Genomic DNA, 17500 nt, shown 5'->3' on the forward strand with positions numbered 1-17500 from the left:
TGTAGAACTGAGCGGTGGCTTATAGGCCTGCTGGAAGGGATACACACACACACACACACACACACACACACACACACACACACACACACACACACACACACACACACACACACACACACACACACACACACACACACACACACACACACACACACACACACACACACACACACACACACACACACACACACACCCTAGTACTCCCGCTCGTCCTCTTCTCTCTCTCTCGGCTGCACACTTGCCTACATCCACACACTGGCGGAAAATTGATGTAGGATATGCCAGGCCCGAGGGGAAGAAGGCGTGGGGCGGCAATAAACAGCTCGTTTTATGTGTATTGGATAGGGAATGGGCAGCCGTGGGGGGGAACAAACACGGGAGGGAGAGAGGAAGAGAGAATTGAAGTAGATTGACCCGTATCTCGTAAGTAGATAGGGGAAGGAATATTCGAGTAAGTTAAGAGGAAGGAAAACTTTTTCTCCAATAATACCGAATGAGTGAATGATCAGTTTATTGATTTAAGGTATGCGCTTTTATGTACTATGGCTGGAAGGTCAAAGAGAAGTCTAGAAAAGGTGTGAAGTGTACAAATGTATGACCACTCTCATTTAGTATTTCTCAGAGAATCAAATGTTAAAAGGAAAATTTTGTAATGAAAAGTATGAACATTTAGTTTTTTTTTTTTTTTTTTTTGCTTATCCGGAAATTCAGAATTTTACCAAAAAAGAAAATTAAAAAAGAGAAACTGTGCAAGCAAACCTAACAAAAACTCCAGGAAATATTGCACGTGTAGGCTTTGCCAGCTAACCTCTGTAAAAATCATCAGCAGATTGCATCGAAACTGTTTGGCGGCGATTCTGACCGTAAGCACCCTAGCTGTCTCTCCTCCGTGCATATTGGTGGCAGCGCTGGGATAGTGGGGAGTTTAGGGGGCTCAGTAACCAATACAAACCTGTAGTGTCCGCGGGCAATGGACACGGACGCTGTTGCCTTAAGAGTTGTGTTGAATGGTCGCCACAGTGTCAACACTAGATGTCCTTCCATTCCTTTTCCCCTATTTCCTCATCCCTCACTCATTGAAACAGTCAAGATTTCATCACAGTCATCTCCTCAGCCACTCTACTCCTCCCTCCTTCTTCTCTCCCTCCCTCTTCTCTCCATCGATAGCTTCGCTCTTTCCCTCCCCAAGAACACTATTTGCTGACTTCCCTACGCACTTCTCTCCTATGATCTTCGGCCGGCGGAAAACAAATACACAAAGCGCGCCGAAACTGAGCGAAACTGATTCGAAAGAGATACAGAAGACACCTCGCCAAGACATCAGACCCCGGGCACTTTCAATAGTTCTCTTCCTTCTCCTCCTCCTTCTCCACTTCTTCATCCTCCTCCTCCTCCTCCTCGTCCTCCTCCTCAACTTCGTCCTCCTCCACCTCTTCCTCCTCCTCTTCCTCCTCCTCCTCCTTCCCCCTAGCAAACATTCGCAAATTTGGGTTCCCTGCATATTTTACACGTCTGGAAATTAGTTTTGACGCTCCGAGGCACTGGCGCAGATCGAAGAGGCGAATCCCCACTTGAGGAAAGAAAGAGAAAGATGTCCAGAGGTAGACCAATGTTTGTTTATTCAGTTCGCTCCGGGCTCTCTATCGGACAAGGAAGAAAGGGGGGAGGGGGAGGGAGGAAGGAAAGAAGAAGAGAGGAGGGAGAGAGAGATGAGGCAAGGCACGGAAGAATGGGAAGGAGTTTTGGGAAGTAAAGGGTGAAGAGAGGTTAGGGAAATGGAGAATGGGTGAAAATAAGAGGACGTGTATGTTATCGGTAGTTCAACAAAGGGACTGTCTGCGTAACCGAGGGCATAGTGACGGTAGAAGGGGAATAGAGTAAGGAAGAGGGAAAAAAGGGGTGTTTGGGGAAAGTGAAGGGAAGGAGTATGGAAAGATGCGTGAGTGAGGTGGCTTGAAGAGGAGGAGGAGGAGGAGGAGGAGGAAGGAAAGGAAGGGAGAGAAAGTCCAGGTACGTATTGTCAAAATGAGGACGAAAGGAACAAGGAAGGAGTTTTGTGTATGTATGTGTGTGTGTGTGTGTGTGTGTGTGTGTGTGTGTGTGTGTTATTAGAGGGTGAAATGGAAGGTAGGACAGGAGGAGGAGGAGGAGGAGGAGGCTAGTGATGAGGGAGGAGAAAGGTGAACGACAGAGCGCGCAGACGTCACAAAGAAGATATTAATATTCATCGAATCGCGTCAGACAAACACTTGAGAGGCAAACACGAGCACCCTATGAAGGAAGGAAGGAGAATTGTGGGGAGAAGGATGAGAGAGGGAGGGAGGGAAGGAAGGAAGGAAGGAGGGGACCAATCAGACACGTCAAGACCTCACTAGTTCAAACCCAGAACAGAGGAAACCAAATGGAGGAACGGACAAGGGACCAGAGATCAACACAGACTGTTTTAAATCATCTTACCACTGATAGCCATTGAGATATAGAGCTACCATATACCATTATTCCCGTTAACCAGCCCCTTTTTAACCCCTTCAAAACCACGACGCTTTTTCATATTTATTGTGGTTACTGTTTGGCAAATTCATACAGCTTCAGAAACTTATGTGTGGTTAAAGTAGTGAAGAGTTTGGCCATTCATCTTTTGAACTCCATAGACCCTTCCTAATGTAAATAAAATCGTCTAATCATACCTAAAACTCAAGGTAAAAATGCGTTTTAGCACTGAAGGGGCTAATAATGACAATAGGACACGACACACAAAGTTAATACAGGTTGTGACTATTTCAAGCCATCCCACCATTGACGCCCATTGAGATTTAGAGTTACCATATACCATTAAGTCCATTATTCCCATTATCCAGGTTCTTTTTAATAGCGACTCAACAGGAGACGACACAAAGTTAATACAGGTTGTGAGTATTTCAAGCCATCTCACCATTGACGCCCATTGAGATATAGAGCTACCATATACCATTACTCCCTTAGCCTGCCTCTTTAACATCCCTGGTCAGCTCGCCATTGTGGGTGTGGTGTAGGGTGACGTCTTGGGGGGCGGCGTGGAGGCCCTAAGGCGCTCTGAATACCCTCTAATCATCCTCAGGTGACCACTAACTTCCTCCCCCCGTCCAGGTGCGTGTCATGTCAGCGATACCCTACAGCTGGAGGCCATCATCCCCATAGCCTTCCCTGCATCCTCCTCATATTTTTCCTCTGTTCTCTTGTAGGGTCATTTCGGTCACCCGGTCACTCAGTCGTTTAAATGTCGGTAAGGTATTTTGATTGTATGATTTTATTCTTATAATTTCTCTTTTCCATCGATTCTTCATTTCCTGCGTCATTTCACTGTTTTGATTCTCTCTCTCTCTCTCTCTCTCTCTCTCTCTCTCTCTCTCTCTCTCTCTCTCTCTCTCTCTCTCTGAAAAAAAAGTTATCTCTCATTTTGTCCCTTGTTCTCATCCTCATCCTTATCCTTATTCCATCATCCTTCACTCCTTCATTTTCTTTCCCTATAGTATTTCGATTCTTTCATTCTCCTTTCTTCTTTTCCTCATTCTCATCCTTCTAATATCCTTCAATCCGTCTGTTTTATCTTCCTTTCTTTCCTGACAGATGAATTCTCCTCCTCCTCTCCTCTCTCATCTCCTTCCTCCCTTTTCTCCCTCCTCACCGTAATTGTGATAGGTTTCTTCCTTTCATTATAGGAAGCATTCTCTACCTCTGCTGTCCCTTCTAGAGGCTGCTGTTGCCTATTGTTCTTGTTCTTGTGCTTGTTCTTCTTTTTCTTTTTCTTTTTACCGTCCATGATCTTTCTTCGTCTTTCTTTCCCTTTCTTTCTCCTCCTCACCTTCTTTCTTTCTTTTTCATTGTCTTCCTTAATTATCTCCATTCCGTATTTTGTCTTTCTCTCTCATTTCCATTTTATCCCTTTTGTCTCTTCCTCGTCTCCCTTTTTTCTCAATCGTTTTTTTATTGTCTGCCTTTTTTTTCTTTGTCTCTCCCTCATTTTCTTCCTTTATCTTCATGCATCCTTTATAGCTCTCTTTTATCTCCCTCTTTCGTTTCCTTTTTCTGCATGTCTTCTTTTGTCTGTCTCTTCTCTACCTCACTTTCCCTGTCTTCGTACTTTCTCTCCCATCGTTTTGTCTTCCTTGCTTCCTTTTCCCTCATTTTATTTTCCACTCCTCGTCTAGCTTCTCTCTCAGTCCTTCCTCTTCGTCTCCCTATCTTCCCTTGGTCGTGATAGGTTCTCAGGTACCCAAGTGCCAAGTGATAGTGCCAGGTCGCGTGTTCCGGGCGGGATTACATCAAGTCCAATCAGGGAAGAACCGTAGCGAGCAGCCTCTTCATGTTTGTGATATGGGCCAGGGACAGGGGCAGGTGGGGAGGGAAGGAATGGGCGAGAGGTGGGGCTGCAGGGTGGGCGGGCGGGAGGTAGGCCAGCTGGGGATGAAGAAGGCAAGGTAGGGCGGCAGATGTGATGTGATATGGCTGCTTAGGAAAGAGAATGAGAAGCTAACAGAGAGAGAGAGAGAGAGAGAGAGAGAGAGAGAGAGAGAGAGAGAGAGAGAGAGAGAGAGAGAGAGAGAGATATTGTTATGGGAAACTTCTTAATTGCTCTCCTCATTCACCTTTATCTTATCGCCATTTCTACTGCTACACGCTATACATGCACCGCTCTATTCGCTCACCAAACAGCCAGTAATCTTCTCCCACAAACTGGTGTCACATGGTTTGAATCTACGCTGAGAATTGTGTCTTTTGAAGTTTAATTTAGTTTCAATTCAGTGTCAACACTTTCACAAATCTGTGCATACATCAGACACTCAGGCCTCCCCACAAACTGATGTCACACCACTTGAACGATGCTCTGAAGTGCCCTTTGAAGTTTAATACAGTTTAAATTCATTTGCATCACTTCGAGAAATTTATGCATACATCAAACAACCAAATCCTGCCTCCATGAACATAAATTACTTGGAGATTACAGTGTGTTGTTTCCTGTTTTCCTTCAATAGTTCCCTTGCCAATTTTTCTCTGCTGCCCCGTGTTGTCTCTCCTCCGTCGTGCCTTGAGTGGAGGAATCTGAATGACGAGGAGCTTACCGCTATTATGGTTATTTTCTCCGTACTAGGAAGTATAAGGATCGTAGAGCTTTAAAGTGTGATTAGACAAATTTATGGATGGGAACGACAGGTGGCTTTAGGTAGTTTTGTTCACACAGGGACTGCCCGGGTAGGCCTGGCGGCTTCTTGCAGGTTCCTTTATTTTCTTATGTTCTCATGTAAACAGGTTACCGTCATGGCTCACTCTCCTTTTGTGTTTCTCTCTGGAATTGTGGTCTTCAATGTTTGCTTTGTTCCCAGCTCCTTAAATAAGCTGTGGAGGTTACTGGGGTGGTTTCCAAGAGTTTTTTCATGATTCAAGTGAGAATTTAATAAAGATGCGTCATTGATACGAAACACACACACACACACACACACACACACACACACACACACACACACACACACACACACACACACACACACACACACACACAACACCCGTAACAGCTTGACGTATCATCTTTGAACCTTAGATAGTCCTTGAGTTAAAAACGTTTAGAAATATGAATTATTATCCTTTGCATTTCTTTTACATCCTTTTTTCATGCTCAGGTCATTACTTTCTATTTTCTGTCACCAATGCAAAAGTTAATCAGTACTCTCAGTCTTTTATCTCTTCTATTGGTAAACTCTGGAACTCCTTGCCTGCTTCTACTATTTTATGTGATCTTTGACTTGAATAGTGAAATTTAAGAAGATGCATTAAATTTTTTGATAATCATAATGACCTTACTCTTTGGGAAATTAGCACCAATGATACACGAAGAGCCGCAGAGTCATGTCTTCACTTTTACCTCCCATCACCTCGAATTCCACCCAGTCTTTATTTAGCCGGACCTCACAAAACACGAGGCTCACCTTTATAACTAATACATTCCCTTCCTTTATGTTTAAGACACCATTACATATAAGAAAAACTACATCTATATTACAACGTCACTTTGAATTCCTCCCAATCTTTATTTAGCCATGCAAGACCTCAGGCTTCCTTCTTCCTCTTCCTCTATCCCTAACGAGGTCCTTTAGCGGCGCCTCTAGCCTCACTCCTACGTATGAGCACGAATGAAGTATCTGTAATCACTTCCTGCTTCTTTCTCCAGTGACCGCGTGACAACCTGAGTGTGTGTGTGTGTGTGTGTGTGTGTGTGTGTGTGTGTGTGTGTGTGTGTGTGTAGAGGTGCATCCCAAAGCCACCAGGAAACCACACCCACTGCCTAAGGTGCCTGAAGGAGGGCCTGCGTGTGTGGGGTGGGGGATGGAGAGGAAAGGGTGAAAAAGTCCGCGTGGCAATCCGTGGGAGATGAGGAGGAAATGATGGTGGGCCGCCGCTCTCTGTCCCTGCCTGGAAAAACCCCCGTCTCTTTTGTGTGCGTGTGTTTGAGAGAGAGAGAGAGAGAGAGAGAGAGAGAGAGAGAGAGAGATCAGGATAGTGTCTTTGAACTTAGACCCGTATTCAGAATCGCTTTGCTCTCTCACGATGACTATTTCTAAATGGTTTAGTTGAAGATACTCGTGTTTTTAAGGGTATAATTATGGTTCTGGCGATGGATTAGCAAGATTTCTAGTTGATCACTAAGAGAAACTCTTGAAAACCCGGCTAGTCGTTTATGAGGACTTGAAATATTGTCGTGATAAGAGAGCAAGGAGTTTTTAAATATGGCCGTTTCTGTGATGGTCTATTGTATGATATGTGTGCGAGTAGAGAGCTTTAAATCGAGGGTATTATTAGACACAACACAAGACAACCTGGTGGTAAGAGAAGAGCCATTCAGTATATAAAGAAAGCCATGTAATCGAAGTAAAAACTATGAAGACTATTGAGTTCAGGGGGTTAAACTACATGACCTTCTCTATCGCCATGTATTTGTGCTTAGTGTTTAGTTCCCCCCGCCTTCTGTTCCGTTTTCTATTTCACTCTTCACTCGTTACTCATTACTTGTCTCAGTGCACTCGTGAACTTTAGCTTTGGTCTTCCTTTCCTTCTCTTGTGTGGTGGGTTATCTTCAGCTTCCTCCTCCTCCTCCTCCTCCTCCTCCTCCTCCTCCTCCTCCTCCTCCTCCTCCTCCTCCTCCTCCTCCTTGTGTACTGCTACTCCACTCCTTCACGTAGGTAAGCCGTCTCAGTCCCTTCGCTGCGCTGTGGGAGCCATAGAGGAATTATTGTAGGAAATGTGTAAGGGGCAGGTGGTTTTGTCATCTCTCTCTCTCTCTCTCTCTCTCTCTCTCTCTCTCTCTCTCTCTCTCTCTCTCTCTCTCTCTGTACCAAAACAAAGGCAAAAATGAGAGAAAAAAAAATATATCACTGTCTTAAACACAATTTTTCTTCTTTTCTACCTGTCAGACTATCACTAGAATCATTAAAAAAAAGGAAAAACACTCTACACTCAAGTAACTTCCACTAGAGCAGCTTGAAAAATGATTATATAGTCGAGATAAGCGTTCTCTCTCTCTCTCTCTCTCTCTTATCACAACAGAACTACTACTACGCTACCATTACCATCATGAAAACACACACACACACACACACACACACACACACACACACACAGAGCATAGGAGTTTAGGTGGGTTGTTCTGGGTTGGGCTGGGCGGGGTGGGGCAGGGCGTCAGGACTCAGCAAGGGGCGTCGTCAGCTGGCCGGCGCCCCTCGACACCATCTCGAGCAGGTATGGAGTCAGTAATCAAGAGGTTCCTTTGATCCCACACAGCTCATCTCCGCCGCGCCGCCACCCTGTAATGACCCTTCTTTGTCTGCGGTTTAAGTAACTTATCTCAGCCTGTCGCTCCAACGCCCCTCCCCCCTTCTCTCTCTCTCTCTCTCTCTCTCTCTCTCTCTCTCTCTCTCTCTCTCTCTCTCTCTCTCTGTGTGTGTGTGTGTGTGTTCTTATTGTTACTCTCCTCATTTTTTTCTACTGCTATATTTTTATCAAGCCTTCTCAAATTTCCTTCTGTTGCCTCTCTCTCTCTCTCTCTCTCTCTCTCTCTCTCTCTCTCTCTCTCTCTCTCTCTCTCTCTCTCTCTCTCTCTCAGAAACATATTTGGACCCTCATCTCCAAAATAACACTCAGAAAAACAGACTCACTCGATGTCTTAAGCAGTGTAGACTTTACTCCTACAGACGCCCTCAAAACTCAAGGATCTCCCGTACTTCGTCACTCACACCCCTGTTTTGCCCTGTCCTGCCCTGCCCTCACCTCTCATCTTCATGCTTGGCCTCATTCGCCGCTAGATGTCGTCCGTGCTATGAAATCAGTTTACATCAAATCGCATTACACTGACAGCCTTCCGCAGCGTCCACCAATCCATCCATCCATCCATCTGTCCATCTGTCCGTCTGTCCGTCTGCTCGCGTGAAGGAGTAAGGTGGTGGCGGAATGGTAGAGGGAGGGTATGTGGAGGGGAAAGAAGAGGGGGAGGAAAAGGAAGAGGTGACAGAGAATGTGACGTGGACGATTTGAAAGGATGGTGAAAAAGAGGATCTGGAGGAAGAGGAGGAAAAGGAAGAGGATTGCTATAATAGAGAGGAGGAAAAAAAAAAAAAAACGAAGCGGAAGAGGAAGATGTTGAAGGGATGAAAAGATAGGCGATAATGAGAATGAGGAAGAGGAAGAGGATGACGCAAACACTGAGCTAGAAACAGGAGGAGGAGGAGGAGGAAGAGGAAGAGAGAAGTAGAAGAGGAAGCTGAGGAGGTGAGTAGGTGGACGTTAAGGAGGAAGAGGAAGAGGAAGAGGAGGAGGAGGAGAAGGAGGAGGAGGGTTCTTCTTACAAGGAGGTGACGGGTCTCATCCACGGCCAGCTGTTTTAGATGGCAGAGGAGAAAGAGAAGGTGGAGAGTCGGAGGGGAGGGAGAGGAAGAAGGTAAGGTGGGAGGAGGGGAAGGAGCTGGAGCCATTACAGACGATGATGACGAGAAGAGAGAGAGAGAGAGAGAGAGAGAGAGAGAGAGAGAGAGAGAGAGAGAGAGAGAGAGAGAGAGAGACTCAAACAAAATAGTAACAAATATAATATCTATTTACCGAATAGCTCGTTAATCTTGCTGTGATAATGTAAATTAAGCTGAAAGTGATGATAATGACGATAATGATGATGATGATGATGATAAGAAAATGAAGTTTGCGGTGAAAAGGCTACAGTGGTGGTGATCGTGATTGTAGTAATAATGGTATAGTAATGGTGGTGATGGTGTTATTGTTGTTGATGGTAATGCTAGAACTAGAGGTGGTGGTGACAGTGATGGTTAATTTAGCGGTGTTGTTACTGGTGTTAGTGATAGTGGTAGTAGTAGTTCTAGTATTAGTAGTGGTGATTTTAATGGTGTTTTTAGAAGTGGTAGTAGCTGTTCTAGTAGTAATAGTGATGGTGTTGGTTCTAGTAGTAGATGTAGTGAGTGGTGGTAATGGTGGTGGTAGTAGTTCTAGTATTAGTATTAGTAGTGTTGTTAGCGGTGGTCGTTCTAGTAGTAGTTGTGGTGGTGGTGGTTGTAGTGGTGGTGGTGGTGGTGGCGGCGTCGTCGTCAGTAGTGTCGTCAGAGATTCAATAAGGCTGGTGATATGAGGGGGGGGGTGTTGGGGAGGACCTCGTCAATTGGGGAGATTGACTTAGAATTGGATATTTAGGAAGGCGACGACGGACCTTCAGCTCCCTTCAACCCACCTCTCTCTCTCTCTCTCTCTCTTCTTTTCTTTTTCTTTCTTATTTTCCGCTTTGTCCTTTTCGTTACACTTGTCCTCTTCTTCGTCCTCCTCCTTCTTTTTCTCTCACCTTAACCACCAGTAGTATCTCTCTCTCTCTCTCTCTCTCTCTCTCTCTCTCTCTCTCTCTCTCTCTCTCTCGCTCGCTATGCTGTCACCTGCGCCCTGAGACAGTTCTTATACAAGGCAGGTGTCATACGGACGCCTCCTTACCTGCCAATTACCTCTAATGATCAGCCGCACCTGTCATCACTCGGGGCTCGATTTGGGGGGAGGGAAGTGAAGGAGATGATCTGTCGCGCCTTACCTCTCTCTCTCTCTCTCTCTCTGTGTGTGTGTGTGTGTGTGTGTGTGTGTGGTAATAGTGATGGTAGTAGTAGGTGTCAGTAAGGTGTGGCAGTATGGGTGTTCATTGGTCTCAGAAGGGGATTTGATGTTCCAGCCAGTGTTTGCAGAGTACCTTTCCCAACGCCTATATATTTGACAGCTATGGTTCATGCAGGCGTCAGTGGCAGCGTGAGGACTTATTTTTAAACATTCTCAAGGGCCACATGATGAGTTTAATTGTCATTGATTTTTCTTCATTAACCTCTTCAGTACTGGGACGCATTTTTACCATGGGTTTTAGGTATGATTAGGTGATTTTATTTACATTATAGGAAGGGTCTATGGGAGGCCAGAAGATTAAAGGCCAGAGTCTTCACTACTTTAATCCCCACATAAGTTTCTGAAACTATAAAATCACCAAAAAGTAAGCAGAATAAATATGAAAGCATGTCAGGTACTGAAGAGGGTAATAGTGTAATACAATATGTTACACTATCTCTAGAATTGTTATAGGATCACTCTTGAAAACTCAAAACTGTTTCCATTAAGGGACTGTAAAATTTTGACACTGAAACGTGAAAGAACATGGAATGCAGGGCGATGGAGACAGGTGTCGGTGTTGATGCACCTGTTCCCCTTTTGAATACATTGTCGAGACAGGAACATTTAATTCTGTCTAGCCATAAGACTGATGCAGGGAGGGAGACCACGGGAAGCAGTGAGGGACGCGAGAGTTATACCTTTGCAGCCATGAGACCAACATCCAACAAGACAGTGCCACTCAACAGGCAAATTTTATAATGCCTTCATGAAAAAAGTGCGACTACAGATTTCAGTATATCTTAAAGAATCAAATATCAAAAGGAGGAACTTAAGTGAAAGAAAATGAAAAACTAGAAACATGTTTTCCTTATATGAAAATTGTGGCAAAGAAATACCAAAAATTTAAGCCCTAAATAAAGAAAAGTGTGACTACAGACGCGCCTCCCCGTAGTCCTCCGCCCTGACCAGTCTGACATGCCGTTGACATGCTTTAGTTTGCCTAGGATGAGGAAAAGTTACTTCACTTTGATGCTTTGACATTTCTTTATTATGTTCACTACATGAAATGATAAGAAATGGTGTTGATTGGTGGAGTTTGGTAAAGTGTTATTGACACGTGCACACAAACATTAGGAAATTTGTTCGTGTGTGTGTGTGTGTGTGTGCCCTGATTATTCCTGCACAACCACTCAGCCCCACAGTTCACCACAGCGTGCCGCCGCTCAGTTTACGGACTTGGCGGGCCGGACTATGATGTCATGGACCTGTTGGGTATAGTTGTAGAAACATTAGTGTGTAATTCTCGTATAAAAAGGTTTAGAAATAGCATTATCTACAATTTCCCAATGTATGGTGATTTTTGTAGCGTTCTTTAAGTAATTTAGACTTCATACGCGCGTCTGTCCACAGTACATAGTTTGCTCCGCGTGTCCTAGAAACAAGACCGAGTGTTTCTAGGATTCCTAGACACAAGCGACCGCGTGAATATTAACCTGCACGCTTGGCGGCGCAGACAGCGCGTGGATGAGGGAGTCGGTGACGTCATCTGGCTGTAAGCTCGGCATCTCCTGGTATAATTGGCGAGCTGCCTCCGGACTCCGTCCAGTCCTCATGATAAACTCAGTCTCCACCAGGCCTGGACTGATGGCCTGCCGGGGACAGACAACACTAGAGCCGTTCATCTCCACCTACTGGGCTGGAATATTGTTTTACAACGTATTCTAATATATATATATATATATATATATATATATATATATATATATATATATATATATATATATATATATATATATATATATATATATATATATATTATATATATAGACACACATATATGAACTCACAGCAAAATAAAATAGTACACACTTTTGCGATATCTCTCTCTCTCTCTCACACACACACACACACACACACACACACACACATATATATATATATATATATATATATATATATATATATATATATATATATATATATATATATATATATATATATATATATATATATTATATTATATAGACACACACATATATGAACTCACAGCAAAATAAAATAGTACACACTTTTGCGATATCTCTCTCTCTCTCTCTCCACACACACAGAGAGAGAGAGAGAGAGAGAGAGAGAGAGAGAGAGAGAGAGAGAGAGAGAGAGAGAGAGAGAGAGAGAGAGAGAGAGAGCGCTTACTGATATCCTGATGTTGCTGTTGGCCTGTCTTAGTTCCTGACGCAGCGCCTCGGTGAGAGCGGTGACCATGTGCTTGGTGCCAGTGTAAAAGTGAGAAACAGGTTGGGGAGGAATGCAATGGCCGTAAATACTGAATGAAAAAAAAAAAGAAAAAGAAAATAATAATAATAATAATAAACTATATATATATATATATATATATATATATATATATATATATATATATATATATATATTTATATAAATAGTTAATGGAACAGAGCTGAGAAGTCTGATGTATGACTTAGTGCCTTAAGAAGTTAAGCTATTATTATCTTTATCATTATTATTATTATTACCGTTGTTATTATACTTCTACAGTTTTATTTATTTATTTATTTTCTTTTTAAGATTTAATGTTGCTACATTAAAATCACATTTCGGTTCATCTTTCTTTGGAACTCCATCCTTTTTGACCGTCCTATTGCTGCTATGGTAGATGATCCCTCTTCTCATAAGTATTGACAATAGTGTTCCTCAGGGTTCTGTCTTGTCACCCATTTTCTTCCTATTATTCATCAATCTCATTGTCCTACACTGATGATATTACTGCATTTTTTTTTTCAAGGAGTTTCCTGAGTATTCAAACCTTTAGGAATTAAACCTGCTGACAGAACAGGGACCTCACACGCTCCGAGCACTCACCTACTGATGTGAATGATGTGTCCGTCAACACCACGTTCCTTCATTGACGCCACGGCCTCACGCGTACACAAACACAAAGCCACCACGTTCAGGTCCAGTATCTTCCGCCAGTCCTCGGGGGTGCCCTCTGTCACAACACAGGTGAACACCAGAGTGAGGACCACTGGGGCGGCAGAGTAAGGCTGATGGATGGCTAAGGGTGAGCTACTAAAGATGCAGGATTGGAAAGGCCTCTAGAGCTTGTGTATTTCTACCACTTGATGTGGTATTAGTGAAGATGCCTCAGAAGATAGATGTAGCAGTCATTATATTTAATACTATCCCAGGACCACAACCTGAAAGACAAAAAGAAAACATCGCTGCACGTTCGAGGCGGGCTAACAGTTCACTCACCCAGGAGACTTTTGGCAACTGACATTCCTGCATTGTTGATGCAGACGTCGACGCCTCCAAGTTCTTGCTTGATCCGCGCAAACATATCCAGCACTTGGTCATCTTTGGTGAGGTCACACTTCATGGGAATTAGTGACCCCGACTGATCCTTCAGCTCCTCCGCTATGGTCTGAGAGAGAGAGAGAGAGAGAGAGAGAGAGAGAGAGAGAGAGAGAGAGAGAGAGAGAGAGAGAGAGAGAGAGAGAGAGAGAGAGAATTTGAAAGGCATGCAAGTGTGTGTGTGTGTGTGTGAGAGAGAGAGAGAGAGAGAGAGAGAGAGAGAGAGAGAGAGAGAGAGAGAGAGAGAGAGAGAGAGAGAGAGAGAGAGAGAGAGAGAGAGAGAGAGATATATATATATATATATATATGTATATATATATATATATATATATATATGTATATATATATATATATATATATATATATATATATATATATATATATATATATATATATATATATATATATATATATATATATATATATATATATATATATATATATATATATATATATATATATATATATATATATATATATATATATATATATATATATATATATATATATATATATATATATATATATATATATATATATATATATATATATATATATATATATATATATATATATATATATATATATATATATATATATATATATATATATATATATATATATATATATATATATATATATATATATATATATATATATATATATATATATATATATATATATATATATATATATATATATATATATATATATATATATATATATATATATATATATATATATATATATATATATATATATATATATATATATATATATATATATATATATATATATATATATATATATATATATATATATATATATATATATATATATATATATATATATATATATATATATATATATATATATATATATATATATATATATATATATATATATATATATATATATATATATATATATATATATATATATATATATATATATATATATATATATATATATATATATATATATATATATATATATATATATATATATATATATATATATATATATATATATATATATATATATATATATATATATATATATATATATATATATATATATATATATATATATATATATATATATATATATATATATATATATATATATATATATATATATATATATATATATATATATATATATATATTTTTTTTTTTTTTTTACATTACAAGGGCACTGGCCAAGGGAAAACAAAGTGTTGGAAAAAAAAATCCCGCTGGTTGCCAGGCCCTGTTAAGAGGAAAGTAGAAAGAGAAAAACAAAAAATCTAAAAGGAGGGTCCAGTTAACGTAAGAGGTGTCTTGACACTCCTCTTTTGAAAGAGTTTAAGTCATAGGCAGGTGGAAATACAGACACAGGTAGAGAGTTCCAGAGTTTACCAGTGTAGGGAATGAAGGAGTGAAGATACTGGTTAACTCTTGCATTAGGAAGATGGACAGAATAGGGATGAGAAGAAGTAGAGAGTCTTGTGCAGCGAGGCCGCAGGAGGGGAAGGCATGCAGTTAGCAAGTTCAGAAGAGCAGACAGCATGAAAACAGCGGTAGAAGACAGATAAAGATGCAACATTGCGGCGGTGACTTAAAGAATCAAGACAGTCAGTTAGAGGAGAAGAGTTGATAAGACGAAAAGCTTTAGATTCCACCTTGTTTAGTAAAGCTGTGTGTGGATCCCCAGACATGAGAGCCATACTCCATACACGGGCGGATAAGGCCCTTGTACAGAGCAAGCAGCTGGGAGGGAGAAAAATGGACGAAGACGCCATAGGACACCTAACTTCTTGGAAGCTGATTTAGCAAGAGTAGAGATGTGAAATTTCCAGTTTAGATTTTTAGTGAAGGATAGACCGAGTGTGTTTAATGTAGAGGAGAGGGAAGTTGAGTGTTATTGAAGAAGAGAGGATAGTTGTCTGGAAGGTTATGTCGAGTAGATAGTTGTAGAAATTGAGTTTTGAGGCATTGAACAAAACCAGGTTTTCTCTGCCCCAATCAGAAACAAGTGAAAGATCAGAAGTTAGGCGTCCTATAGCATCTCGCCTTGAGTCATTTAATTGTTGTTGGGTTGGGCGTCTGTTGAACGCTGTTGAATAATGCAGGGTGGTATCATCAGCATAGGAGTGGATAGGGCATTGAGTCAGATTTAGGAGATCATTGATGAATAATAGAAAGAGAGTGGGTGATAGGACAGAACCCTGTGGAACACCACTGTTGATAGTTTTAGGGAAGAACAGTGACCGTCTACTACAGCAGCAATAGAACGATCGGAAAGGAAACTGGAGATGAAGGTACAGAGAGAAGGATAGAATCCGTAGGAGGGTAGTTTAGAAATTAAAGATTTGTGCCAGACTCTATCGAAGGCTTTCGATATGTCAAGGCCGACAGCAAAGGTTTCACCGAAGTCCCTAAAGAGGATGACCAAGATTCAGTTAGGAAAGTAAGAAGATCACCAGTAGATCTGCCTTTACGGAAACCATACTGGCAATCAGAGAGAAGGTTGTGAGCTGATAGATGCCTCATTATCTTCCTATTAAGGATAGACTCAAAGGCTTTAGAAAGGCAGGAAATCAAAGCTATAGGGCGGTAGTTAGAAGGATTGGAGTGGTCACCTTTTTAGGGACAGGTTGAATGTGAGCAAACTTCCAGCAAGAAGGATAAATAGAAGTAGAGACACAGATGAAAGAGTTTGACCAGGCAGTGAGCGAGTTCGGAAGCACAGTTTTGAGAACAACAGGAGGGACTCCATCCGGACCGTAAGCCTTCCGAGAATCAAGGCCAGAGAGGGCCAGGAAAACGTCTTTATAAAGAATTTTAATTTTAGGGATGAAGTAGTCAGAGGGTGGAGGAGTAGGAGGAATATGCCCAGAATCATCCAAAGTTGAGTTGGTAGCAAAGGTTTGAGCGAAGAGTTCAGCTTTAGAAAAGAAGAGACAGCTGTAGAGCCATCTGGATGAAGTAAAGGAGGGAAAGACGAAGAAGTAAAGTTGTTAGAGATATTATTGGCTAGATGCCAGAAATCTCGAGAGGAGTTAGAATTGGAAAGACTTTGACATTTTCTATTGATGAAAGAGTTTTTAGTAAGTTGGAGAATAGATTTGGCATGATTACGGGCAGAAATATATAGGGCATGAGTTTCAGCAGTTGGATGGCTACGGAACCGTTTGTGAGCCGCCTCTCTATCATTGACAGCACGAGAACAAGCAGAGTTAAACCAAGGCTTTTTAGCTTTAGGGTTAGAGAAAGTATGAGGAATGTATAGCTCCATGCCAGAGATAATCACCTCTGTTATGCGCTCGGCACAAAGAGAAGGATCTCTGACATGAAAACAATAATCATCCCAAGGAAATCAGAATAGTACTGCCTTAGTTCCTCCCACTTAGCAGAGTTAAAATGCCAGAAGCACCTCCGCTTAGGCGGGTCCTGAGGCTGCACTGGAGTGATAGAACTGGTAACGGAAATTAGATTGTGGTCGGAGGAGCCCAACGGAGAGGAAAGTTTAACAGAGTAAGCAGAAGGGTTGGAGGTTAGGAAAAGATCAAGAATGTTGGGCGTGTCTCCAAGGCGGTCAGGAATACGGGTAGGGAACTTCACTAGCTGCTCTAGGTCATGAAGGATAGCAAAGTTGAAGGTTTGTTCACCAGGTTGGTCAGTGAAAGAAGATGAAAGCCAAAGCTGGTGGTGAACATTGAAATCCCTAAAATGGAGATCTCAGCAAAAGGAAAGTGAGATAAGATGTGCTCCACCTTGGAAGTCAAATAGTCAAAGAATTTTACATAGTCAGAGGAATTAGGTGAGAGGTATACAGCACAGATGAATTTAGTTAGAGAGTGACATTGAAGTCTTAGCCAGATGGTAGAAAATTCTGAAGATTCAAGATTGTGGGCACGAGAGCAAGTGGTGTCGTTACGCACGTATGCGCAACATCCAGCTTTGGATTGAAAATGAGGATAGAG

At 41.6% G+C, this 17500-nt stretch overlaps 1 protein-coding gene and 1 long non-coding RNA gene across 6 annotated transcripts in view; one reads left to right on the plus strand and one right to left on the minus strand.

Moving 5' to 3' along the window:
* The window catches only part of LOC123515940, a 52044-nt gene that overhangs the window by 10738 nt on the left and 23806 nt on the right, over positions 1-17500 (plus strand). The window contains exon 3 of one of the 3 annotated variants that reach the window (XR_006678021.1): positions 1-95. This exon is cut by the window's left edge and continues 818 nt beyond it. The exons of the other annotated variants lie outside the window; for them this stretch is intronic. This is a non-coding gene — a long non-coding RNA (uncharacterized LOC123515940). Of the gene's footprint in view, positions 96-17500 lie in introns of those variants that run through there. 3 annotated transcript variants of the gene reach the window in all.
* LOC123515937 (dehydrogenase/reductase SDR family member 11-like) overlaps positions 11190-17500 on the minus strand; it is a 10236-nt gene continuing 3925 nt past the window's right edge. For all 3 annotated transcript variants that reach the window (XM_045274867.1, XM_045274866.1, XM_045274865.1), the window contains 5 exons: positions 13435-13603; positions 13042-13168; positions 12358-12487; positions 11658-11813; positions 11190-11429 (listed from right to left, as the gene is read on the minus strand). In XM_045274867.1, coding sequence (XP_045130802.1) covers positions 11388-11429; positions 11658-11813; positions 12358-12487; positions 13042-13168; positions 13435-13603 — 624 coding nt within the window. In that variant the 3' untranslated portion in view covers positions 11190-11387. The remainder of the gene's footprint in view (positions 11430-11657; positions 11814-12357; positions 12488-13041; positions 13169-13434; positions 13604-17500) is intronic.

The sequence above is a fragment of the Portunus trituberculatus genome, chromosome 40 (genome assembly GCF_017591435.1).
Source record: "Portunus trituberculatus isolate SZX2019 chromosome 40, ASM1759143v1, whole genome shotgun sequence".
Taxonomy (NCBI): Eukaryota; Metazoa; Arthropoda; class Malacostraca; order Decapoda; family Portunidae; genus Portunus; species Portunus trituberculatus.